The sequence below is a fragment of the Tursiops truncatus genome, chromosome 15, assembly GCF_011762595.2.
Source record: "Tursiops truncatus isolate mTurTru1 chromosome 15, mTurTru1.mat.Y, whole genome shotgun sequence".
Lineage (NCBI taxonomy): Eukaryota > Metazoa > Chordata > Mammalia > Artiodactyla > Delphinidae > Tursiops > Tursiops truncatus.
In genome coordinates, this window is record NC_047048.1 from 15,897,863 (window position 1) to 15,920,837 (window position 22,975).

General features: G+C 54.3%; 2 protein-coding genes and 1 long non-coding RNA gene across 7 annotated transcripts; 2 read left to right on the plus strand and 1 right to left on the minus strand.

Moving 5' to 3' along the window:
• The first annotated feature begins 1,869 nt into the window (after window positions 1–1,869).
• Window positions 1,870–13,233, plus strand: TBC1D10B (TBC1 domain family member 10B). The gene is made up of 9 exons (XM_033841297.2): window positions 1,870–3,073; window positions 6,483–6,582; window positions 6,888–6,995; window positions 7,097–7,203; window positions 10,485–10,599; window positions 10,726–10,791; window positions 11,011–11,200; window positions 11,529–11,683; window positions 11,772–13,233. Exons 1-9 carry the CDS (start codon window positions 2,130–2,132, stop codon window positions 12,339–12,341), a joined length of 2,355 nt encoding a protein of 784 aa, XP_033697188.1. The 5' UTR covers window positions 1,870–2,129; the 3' UTR covers window positions 12,342–13,233.
• On the minus strand, window positions 13,222–14,669 carry LOC109547730 (uncharacterized). The gene is made up of 2 exons (XR_012326050.1): window positions 14,531–14,669; window positions 13,222–14,008 (listed from the first exon to the last, which is right to left on the minus strand). It is a non-coding gene; the product is annotated as an uncharacterized lncRNA (long non-coding RNA).
• A 273-nt stretch (window positions 14,670–14,942) lies between these two features.
• On the plus strand, window positions 14,943–19,474 carry CD2BP2 (CD2 cytoplasmic tail binding protein 2). Of its 5 annotated transcripts, none has more exons than XM_019921969.3 (7): window positions 14,943–15,069; window positions 15,603–15,706; window positions 15,933–16,065; window positions 16,193–16,350; window positions 16,435–16,870; window positions 16,952–17,058; window positions 17,125–19,474. In XM_019921969.3, the coding sequence occupies exons 2-7, from the start codon at window positions 15,629–15,631 to the stop codon at window positions 17,254–17,256; spliced, it is 1,044 nt and encodes a 347-aa protein (XP_019777528.1). In that variant the 5' UTR covers window positions 14,943–15,069; window positions 15,603–15,628; the 3' UTR covers window positions 17,257–19,474. The 5 variants fall into 5 exon arrangements, with proteins under 5 accessions (XP_019777528.1, XP_019777527.1, XP_033697189.1 ...); XM_019921968.3 differs by lacking the exon at window positions 14,943–15,069 and adding an exon at window positions 15,076–15,253; XM_033841298.2 differs by lacking the exon at window positions 14,943–15,069 and having other exon boundaries at window positions 15,076–15,706.
• The last annotated feature ends 3,501 nt before the right edge of the window (window positions 19,475–22,975 follow it).

Here is a 22,975-nt window from a genome sequence, read left to right on the forward strand (position 1 = left end):
TGCCTCTAAGACATTTGCTTTTCTGGTCACTGGGGTCCAGGCACCTGTTGTCTCTAAGAAGAGAGACAGAGCCACCCTAAACTTAGCAGCTGCCCTTGGCCTCCTGCACTGGCCCCTCCCTGCCTCAGTTGACAGCTGCCTCACCTTATACGGTTACCATGGGGGTCCAGGCCCAGGGAGGAGCCCACTTATTACTGGGTTCTGGGAGGGGAGGAGAACTCCAAAGAGGGGGATGGGGGTAGTGCTTAGGAAGCTTGGGCCAAATGGAAAGTGGAGAAGTTGAGGAGGAGGAGATCGGGAGTGGCATAGCTCAGACACTGGTTCACGGGATCTGAGTCTGAGCTGGGAGTAAGGAGCCTCAGAGAACTCAGCAACCAAGTAACTGGGAAGCTGGGAGCTAGGCCTGACTGAAATTTCAGGATGGTGGACTTTGTATGGAAATTGGAGCCCTCCTGGTGCTGAATCCTGAATCCTGGACCTCAGGGGAATGAGAGCCAGAGAGAGAAGGGGCTGGTAAAGTCAGGGCTTTGTGTTTGTGGTCTAGGGTAGCCTGGAGGGCTCATGAGATTGGGGTCTGATTTCTTAGCAGAGAATGAGGAGCACAGAGGGGTGTATCAATGAGGAGAGAGGAGTTGATGGCATGGGTCCTGGATCCCCAAAAGAACACAGATATGGGAATTCATGGTATTGGGAATTCATGATTTGGGGTCTGGGATCCCCACTAGAATGGAGGGGGCACTCAGAGGATGAGTTCCAAGGAACTGGAGCCCAGATCCTGGGGAAGAGCTCAGATAGAAGGGGCTGAGGAGAGGGACTTGGGGATTGGGATACCCACAGGAAATGGTGGATCCAGAGAGATGAGTCACTTATAGGATTTTGGGGCTCTGGTTATAGTCGCCTGGGATTTGTTGCGGGCTGGAATGAGAATTAGAGGCTAAGTGAAGGGCAAGAGTACCTGATCAGAGCACTGGATCAAGTGCCCTGTGGTGGGCTTGGGAGCTGAATAGAGAATGGGGCCCACGAGAGGACTCAGGCAGGGCAGCGTGGCGCTCTTATTGGCTAACGGTTGCACCCGGTCCCCGCCCCCTCTCCGCGCTGTCCCCAACTGTCACCCCCACCTCCCGCGCTTGTCTCCGGTTGTCACCGACATCCCTGGCTTGGCACTGCCTGCTGGCAGCACCCCTTCCCTTTGGATGCTGCATTGGCTGAGACAGCTGTCTATCTTCCTCCTTTTGCTAAAGTGAGAGAATGCATTCATTGGCTGACGAGGCAAATTAATCGCAAATTTGACCCTCCCCTCCCAGCTGTCATTTCTTCCTGACCTTCTTGGGAGACCCAAAGAATCCCTCAGCTCCTATCGACTGCGGATGCTGTCTGTCACCGCCCAAATAGACATCACTGTCTGTCAATTTGACCTCCGCCTACTCCCCTTTTCATTGGCTCCCTTTTAACCATTCCTATTAGGCAGGCCCGCCTCTTCTCGCACAGCACCCGCCTCCTTCTACAGTCGTTCACTCTTCAGCCATCTTTATTGGCCAGGAGGTTCATCTTCCTGCTTTTCTATTAGTTACTCCCTTCGTCCCGCCTCCTCCTGCCTTCACTCGCCCTCTCATTGGTTTTATAACCTCCGCCTTGTCTGTTTCTTCTTCCCAAATTACCCACCCCCTTCCCACCTCCAGCCCCACCCACACTTCCAACGATTGGCAGAAACCCAGTTCTCTCTCTCCTATTATTCGTCCAAGCCCTCTGACGAGGAGGGAGAAAAAAGGAGCGCGATGGGGCCGCCCGCGCGCAGGCGTGAAGCGCCGAAACGCTGGCCTCTTGGCCGGCACCGGGGCTTGTGCGCAGGCGCGAGGTGGGCCGCTCGCCCGAAGCGGGAGGGAGGGGGAGGCGGCGAGAGTGCGAAAGGGGGGAGAGGGCGCGAGCGAGACCCCGGCGCCTGGCGCCCCGGGACCCGTGCCCCGGCTCCGCGCGCCGGGTGGCCCCCCGCGCGCCAGCAACGACCCCGGCGCGCGCCGGGCCGCGCCCTTCGCCCTTTCCCCTTCCTCGGCGGGCGGTGGGGAGCGGCCTGAGGGGCGGCGCCTTTTGCGGCCGCCGCGGCGGGGGGATGTGAGGGGCGGCCCGCGGTCATGGAGACGGGCCCGGCGCCCCTGGTGGCCCCGCCGCGCCGTCATGGCGCCCCCGCGGCCCCGTCGCCGCCGCCCCGCGGCTCCCGGGCCGGGCCCGTCGTGGTGGTAGCTCCGGGGCCGCCAGTGACCACGGCCACTTCGGCCCCGGTCACCCTGGTGGCCCCCGGGGAGGCGCGGCCCGCATGGGTACCGGGTCCAGCCCAGACCTCGGACTCGGCCCTGGCCCCCGCCCCGACAGTCACCGGCAGCACGGAGGTGGGGCTGACCCTGGAGGCCTCACCCGAAGCCCTGAGGGCGCAGGTCTCCGAGCCAGAGCCCTTGGTGCCTGAGGCTGTGGCAGGAGCCGAGAGGTCCATGGCTCTGGCCCCAGGGGCAGACTCTCCGAAGACGGAGGAGGCCAGAACCTCACCCGATCCTGGGCCAGGTACCCTCACCGGGACCTGCACCAGGACCCCTTCAAGAACGGCTCCTGGGGCCCTGACCGCCAAACCCCCGCTTGCCCCCAAGCCGGGAACCACTGTGGCCTCAGGAGTGACTGCACGGGTTGCAGCAGTGACAGCAGGACAGGTGACAAGTGGACATGGAGCTGCAGCATCAGCATCAACAGGACAGGCACCAGAGGACCCCTCAGGGCCTGGCACAGGCCCTTCAGGGACATGTGAGGCCCCGGTAGCTGTCGTGACGGTGACCCCAGCTCTGGAGCCTGCTGAAAACTCTCAGGACCTAGGCTCCACGTCCAGCCTGGGACCTGGAATCTCTGGGCCTCGAGGGCAGGCTCCAGACACTCTGAGCTACTTGGACTCCGTGAGCCTCATGTCTGGGACCTTAGAGTCCTTGGCGGATGATGTGAGCTCCATGGGCTCAGACTCGGAGATAAATGGGCTGGCCCTGCGCAAGACGGACAAGTACGGCTTCCTTGGGGGCAGCCAGTATTCGGGCAGCCTGTGAGTACCCAGCGGGCACCCAGCGGGCCTGCTTCATGGAAGTAGAGGTTGCAGGGTGGGGGGGATGATACGCCTTGCCCACGCTCTCGCTGCCCATCCTCCTCTGAGGATCCACGGGGTGATTAGTGGGAATGGGAATGCTTAACAATCCTTATCACGCCTAGTTTCCTGAGGTTTCTGTGGCACCAGCGTGTTAGGGTTTGAGACCAGGTGTCGGGAGTCCTGGGTTTGAGCCTAAGCCTTGCCTTTGGTGTGTGTGTGCCCTTGAGTTAGTGCCTTCCACATTTGAGTTAGTGCCTCACTTTCCTCCTCTGTGAAGTGAAAGGTTGAATGAGATTGTACCTCAGGTTGTCCCAGCTCCTTGGTGGGAAACTCCAGCTACAGGTCAGATATTCTGGAGGGTTGGCTGGACAGGGGTTCTGGTAGAGATGTCTGGTTCCTTAGGGAGAAAGTCTGGAGGGATGCAGGCAGCTCCCTTCCCCCATAGCCTTAGGTCTGATGTGGTGGTGAGGTGGGGAAGTCTGTTTGATGGAGGAGAGACTCTGAAGGTAGGGCCCGTCTGTGAAACAGAAGAGCAGTCTTGTGTTTTCACTGAAGGAAAGGGGGTGGAGGAGGCCTCTTCCCCATTTCCTCATCTCCCCAGGCGGGCTTACTCTTTCCTAGTTCCCTCCAGGGGCCTGAGTCACTTCTGAGGTGAGGGTGTGATTGCTTCTGACTTCTTCCTTCCCTCTCTTTGGATCATTGTTCCTGTACCCCTTTAACCTGCTGGTCAGTTCAGTTTACAGCACTGCCTGAGAACCCCCAGTGCCAGGCCCTGTGCTGGGTACTAAGGATAAAATAATCATTTCAAGGTGCTCATCATCTAGAGGAGAGACAAATACTTAAAACAGTTGGTTTCAATATAATACGTTAGGTTTAGCCTGGAGATCATCACAGGGTTTTGTGAGCAGCTAGGGAAGGGATCTTTTGCCCAGTCTGGGCATTCAGCTGGACTGATCTGAATTGTGAAGAATGAGTAGGATTTAGTCATGGCTGTGCGTGTTGGGGTGAGGGGGACCTGCCATGTGTTGGGGGAAGCCCTGTGGGAGGGATTGTAATCCAACAAAAAAATCAGAAAATCTTTGAATACCAACGTTCTCGGTCCTGTGTGGGGAGGGCAACTTAAGTTTGACCCTGGTGCTTTCCCATGCATGAGGGATGCATTGCTGTACCTAATTTATAGATGAAGAAACAGGATTAGAGCAGTTGAGTGACTTGCCCCACTCAAACAATTTGGATCTGTGTGACCAATGGCACTCTCCTCAATACCCTGCTGCCCTGAGGAACTTGGATTGAATTGGGTTTTAGTGAGCCCCTCTTGTGTACCAGGCACGGTGCGGGGTGCTAATTCTCTGCTTTTTTTTTTTTTTTTTTTTTTTTTTGCGGTACGTGGACCTCTCACTGTTGTGGCCTCTCCCGTTGCGGAGCACAGGCTCCGGACGTGCAGGCCCAGCGGGCATGGCTCACGGGCCCAGCCGCTTCGCGGCATGTGGGATCTTCCCGGACCGGGGCACGAACCCGTGTCCCCTGCATCGGCAGGCGGACTCTCAACCACTGCGCCACCAGGGAAGCCCTAATTCTCTGCTTTTAATTTTGTCCCTCTAAAATCCATCTTCCATGCTGGCAGAATCAACTTCTGAGGCAAGGCTGACTGTGGCACACGTTACCTTAAAAGCTGTTAGCAGCTCAGCACTGTCCACAGGATAAAGTCCAAGCGCTTTAGCCTGCGCACAGGGTCCTTATGTTCTGGCTCTGCCAGCCTCTCTGGTCTTCTTTTCCACCGCCTTCTCACCATGCACTGTGTGCTGTGGTCCTGTTGAAGTGATTGTAGTCTTTCTCCCTTCATACTCAGGCTGTACCATCAGCCAGGAATGCCCTTCTCCCGGTCTTTCCCTGCCATGTTCTACTCAGTCCTTCATGGCTTACCTCAGATGTCCCTTCCTCCAGGAAACCTTCCCTGATATCCATTGCCCCTACTCCGATTAGGTGCCTCTTCTGTGCATCTTTGTAATTGCATTTCCCTCACATATTGCAATTATCTCCCCTGCTAGCTTGTGACCTTTTGAGGGCAGGAAAGGTATCTTACTCTTCCTGGCCTTTAGTAGAGTTTGGAATTGCCTTATGATAGAGATGAATGAGAAATCACCTTTTTTTTTTTTTTCTTTTTTGGCGGTACGCGGGCCTCTCACTGTTGTGGCCTCTCCCGTTGCGGAGCACAGGCTCCAGACGCGCAGGCTCAGCGGCCGTGGCTCACGGGCCCAGCCGCTCCGCGGCATGTGGGATCCTCCCGGACCGGGGCACGAACCCGTGTCCCCTGCATCGGCAGGCAGACTCTTAACCACTGCGCCACCAGGGAAGCCCGAGAAATCACCTTTTAGTTTAAGGAGTTTCTGGGACAAAGGAAACTAAGTTTAAACCTCCCATTTAACAGTCCTTTATATACAGTTTCTCAATAGTCCTCTCATAACTTTGTGATGTAGGTGGTGGCATTCCTTTTTACATTTATAAGGAAGAGACTTAGGTTATCACTTGCCGAGACTCCCCAACTTCTAAGGGACAACTGGGCTTTGAGCTCAGGTCTATCTGGAAACCCAAGCTCTTTCTTCCATTCCACTCACCTGGTACTGGCTCCTACAACTAACTGTTTCAAGACTGATGGGGTATCTTGAGTGCGAAGCTCTGAAAGAACAGTGAGCAAACAGTGCAAGGAGAGCTTCATTTGCTTGGGAATGTGGGGTGATTTCAGGGAGGAGGAGGTAGCGGAAATTGCAGATGGTGCAAGGGATCTTGAGTTTTGTAGAAGGAAACTCAGACAGTTGCTTCTAAGGGGACAGGGAAGTATGTTTGTTATGTATTTTATTTTATGGATAATAATTGCTGTTACTGAGTCACTGCTATGTGTTAGCTCATATAACCTCTTAGGTAGATACTATTTTTCTCTCCATCTTACACATGAGGAAATTGAGGCTTAGAGAGTGACTTGCCCAAGGCCACACAGTGAATAGGTGGCAAACCTAGAACTTGGATCCAGGTCTAATGCAAAGTGTAGCTTTTCAGTATTCCGTGCTCTCTCCCCAAACTTGTATATGTCTTAAGTGGGATTTGAACACAGCCTCTGTATAGTGATCCAACATGAGAATGTGATCTCTGTTCAGAGATTCCAAGGAAATTCCATTTAGTGTGGTGAACTAGGACCTTGGATGGCCAGAATGACCAGACATCCTAATGTTTGGTATTGGTAGCTCACAAAATGCTCTTATGGTCTGATCTCTCATGTTTGAGCTTGGGGAAGTGGCTTGCCTCAGTCCCCCCAGCAATCTGGATTTTATACTACTGCTACTGACCTCTTCCATACTCCCCATATCCTCAGAGAGAGCTCCATTCCTGTGGATGTGGCTCGGCAGCGGGAGCTCAAATGGCTGGAGATGTTCAGTCACTGGGATAAATGGCTTTCACGGCGTTTCCAGAAGGTTTGAGAAGGCTGTGGTGGGCAGGGCAATGGACATGGTGGGGGTGGGGAGGACAGGGTGGGCCCTTGTGCTCTGGGGAAGCCCAGGAACCTGATAGTATCTGCTCTCCGGACCATGTTGGGGGTAGGTGGTACTTGGGCCTTGGGGGAGGAGTAGCTTTAAAGATAGAAGGCCAGGCGGGGTCCAGTGGAGTGAAGCCTATGGGATGTGGTACGAGTGTCCCAGGGAGCCCAAGGACTGCTGGGGAAAGCTTGGAGGCTGTGCCTGCCACTGAAGCCGTTCCCCTGCCTGCCACTCTGCCTTAGGTGAAGCTGCGCTGCCGGAAGGGGATCCCATCCTCCCTCAGAGCCAAGGCCTGGCAGTACTTGTCCAATAGCAAGGAACTCCTGGAGCAGAACCCGGGCAAGTTTGAGGTGCGCACAGCTCCAGGGTGTGGGGACGTGTGACAGTGTCTGTGTGAAGGGTATCATCAGTTCCCCCAGATCCTGAGATAATCTCAGCTGTCCCACTGCAGGAGTTGGAACGGGCTCCTGGGGACCCTAAGTGGCTGGATGTGATTGAGAAGGACCTGCACCGTCAGTTCCCTTTCCATGAGATGTTTGCTGCTCGAGGCGGGCATGGGTAAGGCGACCTGACTATATGAGTCAGTGGTGGATACAGGGCTGGGTTGAAAGCAGTCTTGCCTTCCAGAACTTCTACAGGAGTGGTCCTTAATGGATTGAGTGTCTAGCCATGTTGAAGGAGGTCTCCTGGGAGGGAGACTGTGATTCAGGGTGGTGGGGGTGGGGTGGGGTGCTGGTGAGGGGAAGGGGAGGCACATCAAGGGCTCATTGAAGAGGTTGCATTTGAACTAGGTTTTAAAGGATAGATGGGAGCAGAGCAAGGGGCAGGTTTTTCCTGGCTTGGGGGTTATGTAAGCTGTGTCTGGGCAGTGGGGTTGGGTAGAGCTGAGGCTGGAAAAGCAATTAAGGGCCCTTAAATGCTGTGCCCAGGCCCTTCGATCTTTGTTCTGTTTGCCCGGCTTCCTCACGAAGGCTATAGATCGCTTCCTAGTAGTGTGCGATGTTTTTAGGTGGTTCTCAACTCCTTGTGGGAGCATGTGGATGGACATTTAACAGTAGGTTCATCCTTTCAGCAAATATTAGTCAAGCGTCTGCTATCTGCCAGGTACTGTTTTAGCTACAGATGACAGCTGCCCCCTCAGGGCTTATATTTTAGTAAGGATAGACAATAAATAAAAGAATGAAAGTATGTTGTATGTACAATGGTGGTAAATAGAAGAGTTTAAAGCAAGAAAGGGGAAAAGAGAATGTGAGCCGAGATTTGGTTACAAGTGACCTGATCTGACTTGTGTTTTAAAAAGATCATTCTGGGACTTCCCTGGCCGTCTAGTGGTTAAGACTCTGTGCTTCCACTGCGGGGGGCATGGGTTTGATCCCTGGTTGGGGAACTAAGATCCCACATGCTGCGCAGCACGGCTGGAAGAAAAAAAAAAGGATCATTTCTGGCTGCTGTGCTGACAATAGACTATAGGAGACAAGGGCAGAAGCAGAGAGACCAGGTAGACTATTTCCATAATCCAGGAAAGAGATGATGATAGATAGACCAGGATGGTAGCTGTGAAACTGGATATATTTTGAAGGTAAAGCCAAAAGAATTTGCCAGTGGATTAGATGTGGAGAGAGGGAGAGAGAGAGAGAGAGAGAGAGAGAGAGAGAGAGAGAGAGAGAGAGAGAGAGAGAGAGAGAGTGTGTGTGAGTGAGAGAGAGAGAGAGAGAGAGAGATAGTAGTTAAGGAAGACTCTCAAGGTTTTTGGTCTTAGAAACTAGAATGAATGGAGTTGCAGTATACTGATATGGATGGGAAAACTGGGGGGAACATAGGCTTGAAGGGTATATCAGGAGCTCATTTTTGGAATGTGAAGTTTGAAATACTCACTGGATATCCAGATGGAGATGCCAAGTAAGCTGGATGTACAGTGGACACAACATCCAGGGCGAGGTTTAAACTGGAGACAGATTGGAAATTGAGAGTTGTCAGGCTCTACACGGGACCAGATCTCACCCATGGGACTAGATGAGGTCATCAAGGCAGCAAGTGTAGATATGAAAGGAAGCTGTTCAAAGATTGAGCCCTGCAGCTCCAACATTTCAAGAATGGGAAGATGAGAAAGAACCTGTAAAGGAGCCTGGAAGAAGCTGGTGAGGTATAACGAAAACCAGGAGAGTGTGATTCCTGGAAGCAAAGTGAAGAGGGGTTTCGGGATCAGCTGTATGAAATGCTGCTGATGGGTCAAGTAAAGTGAAGTCTGCAAATCGACCTCTGGATTTAGCAATGTGGAGGTCATTGGTGACCTTGATAAAAGCAGTTTTGTGTGGAGCAGTGGGCTAAAGCCTGACTGGAGGATGGGAGGAAAGAACTTGAAGATAGCAAGTCTGTACTCTAGGTGGGTTTGGCTGAATAGGTAGGAAAGAAACGATGTGGTATTCAGAGGGGAAGGCTGGGTAGAGAGAGGTTTTTGTTTGTTTTTTGGCCATGCCCTGTGGCATGCGGGGTCTTATTTTCCCGACCAGGGCTCGAACCCGCACCCCCTGCAGTGGAAGCATGGAGTCTTAACCATTGGGCCGCCAGGGAAGTCACGAGGTGTTTTTTTTTTTAAGCTAGAAGAAATGACATGTTGGTATGCCAGCCTCTGTAGTTAGAGAAAAATGGATGACGCACAAACAATGGGAAGGTTGCTGGAGGGATGGCCTGTGTAGGCGAGAGGGGATGGGACCCAGTGTCCAAGTGGAAAGGCTGTGGTTGGCCAGGATCACAGATAGTTCACCCATAGCAACAGGGGAGAAGGCAGGGGCACAGAAGCAGGCAGGTGGGTGAATGTAGCATGGGAGCTTAGGGAAGTTACATGTTTATTTTAATATATATTAGATGAAATAACTAGTATATCAAACCTGTCATTTCATGGACGTTATTACAAAGTGGAGAAAAAATAAATAATAGTGGGGTGGTGTGCAGATAAAGCACAAATGAAGATCACACTCCAGTGACTGAATTTTGAGAAACACTATGTAAGCAGTGGTCAGGTGTGTGTGACTGGAGGCAGGGAGAGGATCTGGGAGGTTATTACATCGTCCTGGTTAAGAGATGAAGGTCTGAGCTGCTCAGTGGCTGTGGCGGCGGAGAGAGGGAATAGACGTGCGGAGAGAGGGAATAGACGTGAATAAAATTCAGAAGGTAGTGTTGATACGACTTGATAATTAGCTGTGGGGAGTGATGGAAGGCTCGCTGTTTTCTGATGTGGGGCTGAGGGGATGGGATTCCCACACACAGAGATGGGGCACCCTCAGGGAAGAGGAACAGATCTAGGGCAGAGAGTTTATTCTTTTGGATGCAGAGACAAGAGAAAGGTCTGAGGCACAGCTGGCTTCCCAAGCCTACACCGAGAACCAGGGCGCTGCCCGGCGGGACTGATGAATTCCAGACAGATAAGGCAGGGCCTGCCCTGGGAGAGTGCCTGCTCTGGGGCAGTAAAAGCATTCAGACAGTGCCAGAGGAGGGCTGACGCTGTTGAAAAGCTTCCTGAAGAAGATGACCTTGAAGGTTTACGGGATGGGGGCAGACAGAGAGAGAGCACAGCCCGTGTGGGGACACGGGTGGGGAGCACGTGGGTGTGCAGGCAAGGGCGGAAGCCTAGAGCCTGGAACAAAGCTTAGGTTACGGTCTGAGTCTTTGGCTTAAGCTTGATAGGCAGGATTAGGAAGGTGGATAGAGGTTGTGGTGGTAAAGCTCTGGGGTTGATCTGCCACGGGATATAGGGGGGCTCTCGGGGGGTGCGGGTTAGTTTGGGGGCGAGAGCTCCCAACTCCTGTGACTTTCCTCATGGTCTTTCCCCATACCCACAGGCAACAGGACCTGTATCGAATCCTGAAGGCCTACACTATCTACCGGCCTGACGAGGGCTACTGCCAGGCCCAGGCCCCCGTGGCCGCAGTGCTGCTCATGCACATGCCTGCTGAGGTCAGCAGACGCTGGGCCTGGTTGGGGAGGGGCTGGGAGGATCTTGGCCTACAGTGGTGATGGGGGAGCTCCCTCCTCCCTGTTTCTCAGGCCCCATCCCTCCCTCCTTGTTCTTGCCCTTCTCAGCAAGCCTTTTGGTGCCTGGTGCAGATCTGCGACAAGTACCTCCCCGGTTACTATAGTGCAGGGCTGGTGAGTGTCTGGAGGCTGGGTGCAACTGGGGCTGTGACTTTTCCCCAAGACTGCAGGGTGGTCCTTGTCCTGCCCCACGCTGTACCATTCTGTCCCTCTGTTCTGGGCCTCTCCTACTGAGGTGAGGATCCCACTTTGTGGATGGGTACTGACTACCAGGGCCGGTTCTACCCCAAGGGTCCTCAGCAGGCCTCTTCTCATGGTTTGTCCCACTTTCAGGAGGCCATTCAACTGGATGGAGAAATCTTTTTTGCGCTGTTGCGCCGGGCCTCCCCACTGGCACATCGGCACCTGCGACGGCAGCGCATTGACCCCGTGCTGTACATGACAGAATGGTTCATGTGCATCTTTGCCCGCACTCTTCCCTGGGCTTCAGTGCTACGTGTCTGGGATATGTTCTTCTGTGAAGGTACTTCTGTAGCCATTTCAGGCCATGACGGGGCTGCGGTTTCCGTGGTGGCTGCCAGAGGGTGGCCTGCTGACATAAGGCTTCACTGGAAGATGTCTTGGGGCTGGAGAAACTGAGGCCTGATCTTGTTGGCTCTGCCACCAGCCCACAGCTTGCTTTACCTCCCAGGAACCTAAAACCCATGGCAGCTTGTTTCCCTTCTTAGGGCCTCAGTTTCCTCATTTGTAAGGTTGGCAGTAGACAGGGATGGGGGCTGTGAGTCCCTCCTAAATGGGACAGGCTGAGATCCTGGGCTGATCATCCAGCCTCTCTTCCTTGGACCCTGCAGGCGTCAAGATCATCTTCCGGGTGGCCCTGGTGCTGCTGCGGCACACGCTGGGCTCTGTGGAGAAGCTGCGCTCCTGCCAAGGCATGTATGAAACCATGGAGCAGCTGCGCAATCTGCCCCAGCAGTGCATGCAGGAGGACTTCCTGGTGCATGAGGTAGGCCCTAGCCTTAGCATACCTCACACCTGCTTTGGCCCATCCCCATCCCCAATCTTATTCTGGTACCTGTTTCTTCTCCATCTAGGTGACCAACCTCCCAGTGACAGAAGCACTGATTGAGCGAGAGAACTCGGCCCAGCTCAAGAAGTGGCGGGAAACCCGGGGCGAGCTGCAGTATCGGCCCTCACGGAGACTACACGGTTCCCGGGCGATCCATGAGGAGCGTCGGCGGCAGCAGCCACCCCTGGGCCCCTCCTCCAGCCTCCTCAGCCTCCCTGGCCTCAAGAGCCGAGGCTCTCGGGCAGCTGGAGGGGCCCCCTCTCCACCCCCTCCTGTCCGCAGGGCCAGTGCTGGGCCTGCCCCAGGGCCTCTGGTCACCGCTGAGGGACTGCATCCATCCCTTCCTTCGCCTACTGGCAACAGCACCCCACTGGCTCCCAGCAAGGAGGCCCGGAGGCAGGAGAAGGAGCGGCAGAAACAGGAAAAGGAACGTGAGAAGGAGCGGCAGAAGCAGGAGAAGGAGCGGCAGAAGCAGGAGAAGAAGGCTCAGGGCAGGAAGCTCTCGCTGCGTCGGAAGGCAGATGGACCCCCAGCCCCCCAGGATGGCGGGGACAGGTCCTCAGCATCAGAGGCCCGGCAGGATGCTTACTTCTGACCTCTGCCCTGGGGCTGGACTGCAGGGCCCTCTCTTCTTCCCTCAGCCAAGAGCAGGCCTTGGCCTGGGGTGCTGCTCCCGGCCCCCTTGGCAGGCTGTCCCTCCTTCTGAGGAAAGTGGCTTGATTCCCCGTCTCCTTGCCAGCTGCTGATCCCTACACGGCCAGGACAGTCAGAGTACGTGGGGCAGCTGCATTTCCCTGGGGCAGCAGCGAACAAGTCTGGAGCCCTCCAGTTAGGCCCAGCTGGGGTCTCTGTCACTCCTGCCCCGATTCCCTCTGGGATCCCTTCCCAGGTGCTGTCCTGATTGGCCTTTTGTCACCACAGGGGTGACTTTTGGCAATGGGAGTCAGCGGTTTTCAGATTCTTACACTCCAGTCACTCCCCTTACCCATGAAGTGGAGCTGGGTTCCTTTTCCCTTCTTCAGTCCTGCCTGTCTCCCCCCACTTCCTGGTGGGGGGCCCAGGCTCTTCGTGTTCTCCTTCTGGACATCTCTGTGTTGTAATTATGTACGGAGGGCCCGGTTGGCCCAGGGTGGGGGTGTTCACTCTCTTCTGTCCTTTGGTTTTCCTCCACCATGTTCTTGCACGCTGGTTTAATTAAGGGGACATGCACTGGAGCAGGAAATGTCCCCCACTTCCCCACCACCACCCTCCTTGCTCTCCTTCCTCTTCACCTACCTTTCTCTGTATTCTCAGGCCTCCCCTGCTTTGTCTCACCAGGGCTCCCACCTTTCACCTTGTTCCCTTCCAACTCTCCAGCCCCTACCTGGGTAAGGGGTCTTCCCTTGAGCACCAGGGGGTGAAACCCAATGTTTACATTTTCTTCTGTCTCTGCCCCCACCCTGTGCGGCGCTTTGAGGAACCGGAAAAGAACCTGCTGTTGTACCTGGGCCTGTCTCCTGCATTGTTATTTGATGAAGGGGGTTAGAATAAGGACAAGGAGGGAGGAAGTGACGGAGCTAGTCAGGATGTGGGTGTCTCTTGAAGCAATCGGCTGGTCTCCTGGTCTCGGCAGGTAGGTACCTTTTGGCCTTTGGTCTATTAGTCACTCATCAACAGACAGTGGTTGAGCTCCCACTCCACCTCTGCCTGGGATCCACTGCCTCCGTTGTCACTGGCCTCCTGGAGCTGTCTGTGCGCCGCCTGCAGCACCCGGATCTCCTTCCCAGAGTGCTCGTGCATCTCCTGCAAGCTGGAGAGGGTACTGCCCTCTCTGTACTGTGGGGAGCCACAGTCCTCTGGGGGTGAGCTGGTCTCTTGTCCAGCTGCCTGGCACAGCTCCTGGTGCTGGGCCTCCAGAGAGCGTAGCAGCACAGCCAGGCTCCCAGCTTCTCCTGATTTTCTGCTGCCGGCTTGTAGGCCTGCCCACCTTCTACCCCTGGGGTCAGGATGGTAAAGGCGTAGGGTTCTGTGGCCCCAAGGCGTGGCTTCACTGGCAGTTCTCTAAAAGGATGAGGCTCAGGGGTGTGTGGGTCAGCCTGGTACCAGTTCCAGGTAGAAGAGGAGGTTTCCCCGGAGGATGAACCAGCGGTGCTGGTAGCTGGTATTTCTGGCCCCCTTCTTTAGCAGGATGCCTTCCCGGTCCAGAGCCTGTGTTCTGTAGCCACGGAAGAAACTGAGCACGGACTTGTGCAGTTTCATGGTAGTCCATCCTGGGAGGAAACCCTAGGGGCAGGAGAAAGGAGGGGTGGACCATCTGGTATCCTAGGGACCCCAGCTGCCCCCAGTGCCCTCCTCTGGCTCCAGTAGGCTCTTTCTGGGCCCAGCCTTGGCCTCCTGGGATTCAGACTCTGAGTATCCTCAAGAGGTAGAGGTCTTATACCCTGAGCACTGGGACCTACTCCCACTTTCCAACCCCAGCTCTGCCCCTTGGGACAGAGTACAAAACCTGGGCAGGGGCTGCTGGGCTGGGGTCCTGTTTTGGCGGGGGTGGGGGGCACGGGTATCCACTACTGCCCTTTTCCAGGCGTACCTGAGATGAGGGCACAAGGGACCTCTGGCCTCGGTACTGGGCACAGGTGCCACTGCCACCTCTCCTATTATGGCTTTTCCCACCTCAGAAACCAGGAAATTGCCCAGGTGGTAGGCGTGGGGTAAATGACTTCCCCTGGGTCCTAAAAGGAGCTGGGCTGGGAAAATGCCCCAGGAGAACCGAGCAACCCCTCTGGGACAAGAGCAAGGCCGCACCTCGAACTAGGAGAGGGCGGACAACGGAACGCTGAGAGTAGGAAGGCAGGATCTCTAATGAGATGATGAAAGGCGCAGAGCCAGCCCTGGAGAAAACGAGACCCAACCGGGGAAAGGGAAACAAGGGCAGGGACCCAGCGGCCCTGCTGGGATTTTGCCCCTCCATCCTGACTCTGGGCGCCCCTTTAGGTAAAGCGCGCTCCGCTTTCTCCCCAGAGCCTCTACTGCTGTAGGAGGGAATTGAGACCACTTCCGGCCATCCCTCTCGTCCGATCAGGGTCTAGGCGTTCATACGTGCCCTCTGCTCGCCATCGTCGCCCCACACGTCTCACGTCACTTCTGGGAGGGGGTGTCTTTCCCCGCTCAGCGCGTACTTCCGCCCTCTCCTTCAGTTAGTCCTCTAACACGAGTGAAGCCACTTCCGGCCTTCCCCGGCGCCTTCCGCAGTTCTCTTCCGGGTGGTGGCGGGCGGGTGACCCGGATGTAGTCCTGGCGAAAACCAGTCTCCCTGGATTCCCCCGCCTTTCCTGGGTCTTTAGGTGAGCGCGCGCCGGCGGGGTTGCTGGAGTCCTCGTGGCTCTGCTGCCACTCTGATTTGTACACAGCCCAGGACAGTTGGGGGTCACCCCACGGAGTCGGGAGTTCGGCGCAGGGAGGAGCGGGGCTGCCAGGGTGCCAGGTCCTGGGTTCGCCGAGGCCCCGCTGGCTGCGAGGAAGCTGGAGGTGGTTGAGCGGGTGTCTGCTCGCAGAGCAACGTCGCGCCCAGGACTGCGGGGGCCGGGAATGGTGGTGGTCACGCGGGGGAGCCCGTCTCAAGGGGGGGTGCCCGTGGGGAGCTCCTCCGCGCGTCCACCTCTCCATCCCCGCTCCAGCAGCTCTTTCGGATGCCAGACCAAGTCCTGGGGGCCTCTTGGCTGCCAGCTCCCCTTTCGGCCCCTGATTCTGTGCTCCCTCCCCTCCCAAACTGGATCCAGTACCGACTAAGGGAAAGATATGTCGTGCGGGGGATCCTCTCGCGGTGAGTATTCTCCTCACCCAGTTCCTTTAATCTGCACCCTTTTCCTCGGCTCAGCTTGAGAAAGGCTCCTCTGTCCAGTCATGCCAAAGAGGAAAGTGACCTTCCAAGGCGTGGGAGATGAGGATGATGAGGATGAAATCAGTCCCCCCAAGAAAAAGGTGAGGGGGCCAGATTCCTGCATTCTGGGGAGGAGTGATGGGAGGAAAAAAAGCTAGAAGCCAAGAGAGAAATCTGGAGGGATAAAGAAAAGGTGGAAAGGGCTAGCTTTTCTATGTGCTCTGAGAAATGGGTTTGCAGGATTTTCAGTTTGAGTCTAGATCCTAGAGTATTTTGAGTAATAGCCAGTAACCTGCATCTCTCTCGATTTCTGACTGCTGCCCACAGTTGGTGGACCCTGTGGCTGGGGCAGGAGGTCCTGGGAGCCGCTTCAAAGGCAAACACTCTTTGGACAGCGATGAGGAGGATGATGATGAAGGGTCCAGCAAATATGACATCCTGGCCTCAGAAGATGTAGAAGGTGAGCTATAGCCAAGAACTGACTTTCTGCTGGAGGACCAAATAGGGGTTTCTGAGGTCACAGAGCACAGGAGGCTCCTGTCTCATTTTTGCATTCCTAGCATGGGACGCCTGTGTCTTTGGTGCAGGTCAGGAAGCAGCCACACTCCCCAGTGAGGGAGGTGTGCGGATCACACCCTTCAACCTGCAGGAAGAGATGGAGGAAGGCCACTTTGATGCTGATGGCAACTATTTCCTGAACCGGGAAGCTCAGATCCGAGACAGCTGGCTGGACAACATTGATTGGGTGAGGGCCAGAGGTGGACGTGGCTGGGCCTGGGCCTTGCTGGCAGTTTGTCAGAAACAAAACCTTCCCATTTTCACGTTGCAGGTAAAGATCAGGGAGCGGCCGCCCAATCAGCGGCCGCCGTCAGACTCAGAGGAGGAGGACAGCTTGGGCCAGACACCAATGAGCGCCCAGGCCCTCCTGGAGGGCCTTCTGGAGCTGATGTTGCCAAGAGAGACAGTGGCTGGGGCACTGAGGCGCCTGGGAGCCCGAGGAGGAGGCAAAGGGGGCAGCAAGGGGCCTGGGCGGCCCAGTTCCCCCCAGCGCCTGGACCGGCTCTCCGGGTTGGCTGACCAGATGGTGGCTCGGGGCAACCTCGGAGTGTATCAGGAGACAAGGGAACGATTGGCCATGCGGCTGAAGGGGTTGGGGTGCCAGACCCAGGGACCCCGTGACCCCACAGCCCCACCCTCCCTGGACATGTTTGCTGAGGAAGTGGCGGAGGGGGAGCTGGAGACCCCAACCCCTGCCCAGAGAGGAGGTAAGATTGAAGGGCAGAGGAGGGATGTTGTGGGCAGGGGCAGGCCCCTTGAGGTCCAGATGGCTCTGCCTGTTATTTTAGACGCAGAGTCGCCCGGAGATGGTCTGGCCGACGTGATGTGGGAATATAAGTGGGAGAACACAGGGGATGCTGAGCTGTATGGACCCTTCTCCAGCACCCAGATGCAGGTAAAATCCTTTCTTCTTCACTTTGCCTCTTCTCTCTCTCCCCCCACCCCATTAGTCCTCCCCCAGCTCTGCCCTCTCTTCTTGCAGACCTGGGTGAATGAAGGCTATTTCCCGGACGGTGTGTATTGCCGGAAGATGGACACCCCCGGCGGACAGTTCTACAATTCCAAACGGATTGATTTTGACCTCTACACCTGAGCCTACTGAGGGCCGAGTTTGGTGGCCCCTTCTTTCCTGGATTCTGCGGAGGAGGCCCCAGCTGCCTTAGGCAGTGAGGATATCGGGGGCCACTTTTCAGTCAACTTCCTTTCCCCAATAAAAGCCTTTAGTTGTGTATTAGGGCCTTGGCTGGGCTGATGGCCAGAAGTTGGGAACGTTTTCCAGACCCCTTTGGACTTGCTTTGGCCCTTGAGTGTTTCCTTTCATGAAGTTCCTCCTTGGGAGTTTGTCTCTGGTCCCTTGAACCACTTCGCCTTTGTTTACCAGTCCTCGGGGCAGAGCTGGGCCTGTCAGGTGTCTTGTGGCCTCCCAACCTGACTTTGTTCACCATCTAAAAATCTCTCCACTCACATGCCGTTCTCCAGAGTTCTCTGGCAATTCTTGTTTTGCTGTTTTTAGGTCTTTGGCTTTTAGGACCTAAGATGCTCTGCTTTTCAGCCAGTGCAGGACAGAGCCCCAGAAGTGGAGACTTTAGGCCTGGAAAGGCTGGGACATCTGTTGGGAGTGAGCAGGAAAGCTGATACTCACTGGCTCCCCACTGCCTCAGACTTCTTAGAAGTGGATAGAAACGGCCTCTTAGGTAAAGTCTAGACTCAATGTTGGCACTTGAAGGACCTTTCAAGGCCACCTGGGCCAGTCATGCTTTGTACAGGCACAGAGGTGGGCAGTGTCTCACTGGAGGTTACACAGCACATCAGAGGGCGGGCCCAGACCCAGTGGGCTCCCTTCGAAGACCTTTCCTGGCACCAGGGCTTTTCTGTCTGGCCTTGGAAGCCCTGTGGCTTACGTTTTCTGGGCTTCCACAATGTGTCTGACACTGGTTAGTGCCTTGAGGGAACTGAGAGAACTGGGCTGGTCACCTCCCAGGAATTCAGAGTCAGGGGGAGGGATTGGGAGGAAGACTGATATGCATAATTGTATAGTCTGAACCAAACACCTTCCACCTCCCACCGGTGCTGCCTTATGCCTCTTCTCACTCACACCAGTTAGTTCTCTACCTTGGCTCTCTGTTGGAGTTTTATGGGGAGCTGTAACATCACTCTGCAGAGATTCTGAATGAATCGATCTAGGTAATGGCCTGGTGTTTGGGGCTTTAAAAAGCTCCCAGGTGTTTCCCACATGCAGCCAGGTGGAAAACCACTGGGCCTGACTCCAGGACTGAGGTTACACCTGGGGAAAGGGGCCGTTTCGTGGACCCTGCTGTGGTGGAGCTGAGCATGGGTGTGGCCGGGGCTCTGGTGGAGTCTGTTACCTACGGGAGAGTCAAGCACCAGAGCCGTGGGGGCAGATGGGAGGGTGGAAGGAGTCAGGCTTGGAACCAGGAAAGGCTGGAGGGGCGGCATGGGGATACTTGATGCTCTAGTGAGGCACCCAACTTATATAATAATTAACTACTATAATAACTAGGCCCATTCTAGTGCTAGCCCAGACCTGGATTTCATTGACTTTAAGATGCCTTCAATTGTAAGATGTCTTACTTTATGTGTCAGTTAGAAAGAAAAGCCTGCGCATTGCAGTTGTAAGATGTCATTGGTTCAGAGCTGCCTCCTGATTTCAGAAATGTTCCAAAGTGAAAAACAGATGTCTTAGGACCAGTGAAATACAGTGTTCACGTTTATATCCCCAGTGACCGACTCATGGGAGGTACTTAGTGTTTGGTGAATAGATGGAAGCTATGGGGGGCAGTTCCCCTGGATGTCCCAAAGGCACCCCGGGCTCCACAATCCAAAGCTGATCTCACCTTCCCCACCCGTACAGCCTCCTGTGTTCACCTCCCTGAAGACATCATGTGTAGGCAGAATAATGGCCCCCAGAGATGGCCACTTGTGAATATATGACTATATGGCAAAAGGGACCTTGAAATGTGCTTATGTTAATGACTGAGATGGGGAGATTATTCTGGATTATTGAGGTGGGCCTAGTGTAACCACAAGGGTCCTATTACATGAAAGGGACTGAGGCGGGTCAAAGTGAGAGGGAGATGAAGATGTTATACCCACGGCTGGGTTTGAAGATGGAAGAAGGGGCCATGTACCGAGGAATGCAGCAGCCTATAGAAGCTGGAAGAGGCAAGAAAACGGGTTCTTCCCAGAGTCTCCACAAAGAAATGCAGCCCCACTGTGGGTTTTAGCCCAGTGAAAACCATTTTGGACTTTTGACCTCTTCTAGAACTAATAAAATCGTGTTGTTTTAAGTTGTTAAGTTTGGGGTCACTTGTTATAGCCTCAATAGGAAACTAACACTCCATCCAGCTGAATGCCTCTCCTTCATGAGCATCAGTAAATTCTCTCTACCTCCACCATGTCCCTGTTTCAAGCCCCTATCAACACTTAACTCCCTTGCCTTTAAAAAAACAAACTGTGTACATATTTATGTGTGTGTACATATATAAAAATGTATATAAAAATACATACATATTTTTATATAAGCTTTGTATATCTTACAGTAGTTTTGTAGATTAACAAAATTTCCAAAAATAGTACAGAGTTCACCCAGCTTCCCCTATTGTTAACATCTTTCAGTAGTACGTTTGTTACAGCCAAGGTACCAATGACCTTGCTATTTTTAAACAGCTTTATTGAGATAGAATCCACCCGTTTAAAGTACCATTGTTTTTAGTACATTCACAGGGTTGTGCAACCATTGCTACAATCTCATTTTAGAACATTTTTCTCTAAAAGAAACCCCACCTGTCAGCAGTTCCTCCCTATTCTTCTCCATCCCCCCTCACCCTCCAGTCCCTGCCAACCTCTAATCTACTTCCTGTCCCGGTAGATTTGCCTATTCTGGACATTTCCTACAAATGGAATCATACCGTACATGGTCTGTGTTTTCTGTGTCTGCTGCTTCTACTTAGCATGTTTTCAAGATTCACCCATGTAATGTGTAACAGTACTTTATTCTTTTTTATTGTTGACTAACATTCAATTGTATGGACAGATTACCGCTCACTAAATCTCACACTTTATTTATATTTTACTAGCTTTTCCCTAATGCCTCTCTTCTGTTTCAGTGTCCCAATCTGGGACACTGCAGGACATTTAGCTGTCATGTCTCCTTAGCTTCCTCTGTCCTCAGACTTGTTTTCACTGACCTTGACCAGTTTGAGGAGTGCTGGCTAGGTATTTTGTCAAATTCCTAAAGTTTGGGCTTGTCTGGTATTACCCCCATGATTAGATTTGGGTTATGGGTTTGGGGGAGGAAGACAACAGAAGTGAAGTCCCTTGCCTTTCACCGAAACTTTTTTTTTTTTTACAGGCATCACTTTTTTTTTTAAATTTATCTTTGGCTGTGTTGGGTCTTCGTTGCTGTGCGCGGGCTTTCTCTAGATGCGGCGAGCGGGGGCTCCTCTTGGTTGTGCGCGGGCTTCTCGTTGCGGTGGCTTCTCTTGTGGAGCATGGGCTCTAGGCACATGGGCTTCAGTAGTTGTGGCTCGTGGGCTCTAGAGCGCAGGTTCAGTAGTTGTGGCTCACGGGCTTAGTTGCTCCACGGCATGTGGGATCTTCCCGGACCAGGGCTCGAACCCGTGTTCCCTGCATTGGCAGGTGGGTCCTTAACCACGGCGCCACCAGGGAAGCCCCTCACTGAAACTTTTAAAGGCTCCGCATTGCCCTCAAAGTTCGAAAGCTTGAAGCTGATAGGTTTTCCGTGGCCTGGCCTAAGCCAGCCCCTCCGCCTCCACAGCTGCCTTTGCTTTCCTTCCTCCCGGCCTCCCCTGACACCAGGCTGTAGGCTCCGGCCTGCTCCCAGAACAGGACAAATAACTCACTTCTCCAGGCCTGGCCAGTGATGCCCTTCTCTCTTCTCAGACTCTCCAGGGAGACCAGTGACTATGTCTGTCGTGCCTTAGCTCTAGGCCTCCTTTTCCTAAAGGCTTCCTGACTCCCACTCCCACTTCCCAGGTTGGTCAGCATTTCTTCCACAGCGCCCAGTAGCACAGACGTCTGATGCAACACCCAGAGCGGCTTTTCCTGGCCTGTCTTCACCAGTTAGCCTGAGACAGGGAATCAGTGCTGATGAATGAATAAGGAATGAGCCATTTCTTTCCCCCTCCTGTGTGTCAGGGGGACAGCGCCTTCCTGAGCCAGACTGGGGAAGTGGGAACCTGTGGGGCTGTTTGTTGCCCCAGAGGGGGTGAGGTGTGACCTGGATGGGCAGTGTACAGGTGTCTAGACCCAAGCGTCCCCCAGAGGGGCAGGATGGAGGGGTCTTTAGGGTCATTCTAACTCCTGGGGGTGTCACTGACCCATGGGCAAATTTATAGGAGGGGTTCAAGGTCAAACCCTTGACACCTGCAGGTGTCATCACTGCATCTGGGACACCAGACCCTCTGAAATGCAGCCTCTTGGCTTTGGCAGGCCATTTTCCAGAAGAGTAGCGAGAGTGGGGGAGGGTGAGTCTAGACACTCCTGGTGGAGGGCTGGGGTATCACTCTGCCCTGGGCATCTGGTGGGGCTCTGGGGGAGACAAGGACTGGGAAAGAGCCCAAAAGGGGTTAAGATTAATGAAGAATCAGCATCCACAAAGCCTGAGGAGTTTGGGCACCTTCACACCTTTGACACACCTGCCACCCCTTCCAGACCCGCCTGGCTGGCTGGAAGTCTCACTGCACAGTCACTGAACCCCAAGCTCCCAGGCAGTGGGGAGACCTGAACCTGGCAGCTTGCCTTCCACTCTGCTTCCAGCCAGAACCAAGCTGGAGCCCTGGAGATGCCAAGCTCTTTCTGGTGCTGAGACCCGAGAGGAATTCCTCTCAAGGGTGGATTGATTGATTGATTGATTGATTGATTTATACATACATACATACATACATACATACCTTGCGGCTTGCAGGATCTTAGCTCCCTGACGAGGAACTGAACCCATGTCCTCATCAGTGGAAAACGTGGAGTCCTAACCACTGGACCGCCAGGGAATTCCCTCAAGGGTGGATTTAGTAGCAGATGTTTTGCGCAGGATTCCAGGGTGGATAATGTTCCTTCAAGTCAGTAGCCATTTCTGAACTCCCTGTGGAGGCTGGGCTGTCCCTGGTCCTTTTCGGCCATTCCCCAAGTTCAATGATACACTTTCATTGTGGTGGGTTCACCACTTCCCAGACCAGCTTCAACCTCCTCCCGGGGGAGCTTCCCAGCACACATCTCCAGCTGGCTGGCTGGGGGCTGCTGCTGCCCTGTCCTCTAGGAGGCTTGTTTGGCTCAGCCTGCCCTGTAGGTAAGACCCCACCTCCCTGTGTAAATACTGCTCGTGACAAGTGTGTAAAACCTAGCTGCAGACGCTGATGCTGAGATTTGCTTGGGCAGCTTCTGGTTTTCCTGTTCTGATGCTATCATCCTTGTTGTTACTTTCCTGTTCTCCACCCACTACCCCACATATCTCTACCCAGAGTATCTCTGAAGCTCTCGGTGGCATCAGGCCCTGTGGCTCCCACGCCCTATTTTGGACACATTTCTCTGTCTCAGCCTCTTCACACTCCCTTGGACACAATGTGGGCTTTTGCCCTCTGGCCTAAGGGCGCTGCTGCCTCTTACCTGACCCAGACTTCTGAGGCTAAACCCATCTCTACTTGATAAGAGAAGAGGAGGGTGTTTGACATTTCTTTTTTTTTCCCTGGTCCTGTGGGGTGAGATAGGGGTAGAGGATTAAGAGGTACAAACTACCATGTATAAAATAAGTAAGCTAGTGGTTAAGAATCTGCCTG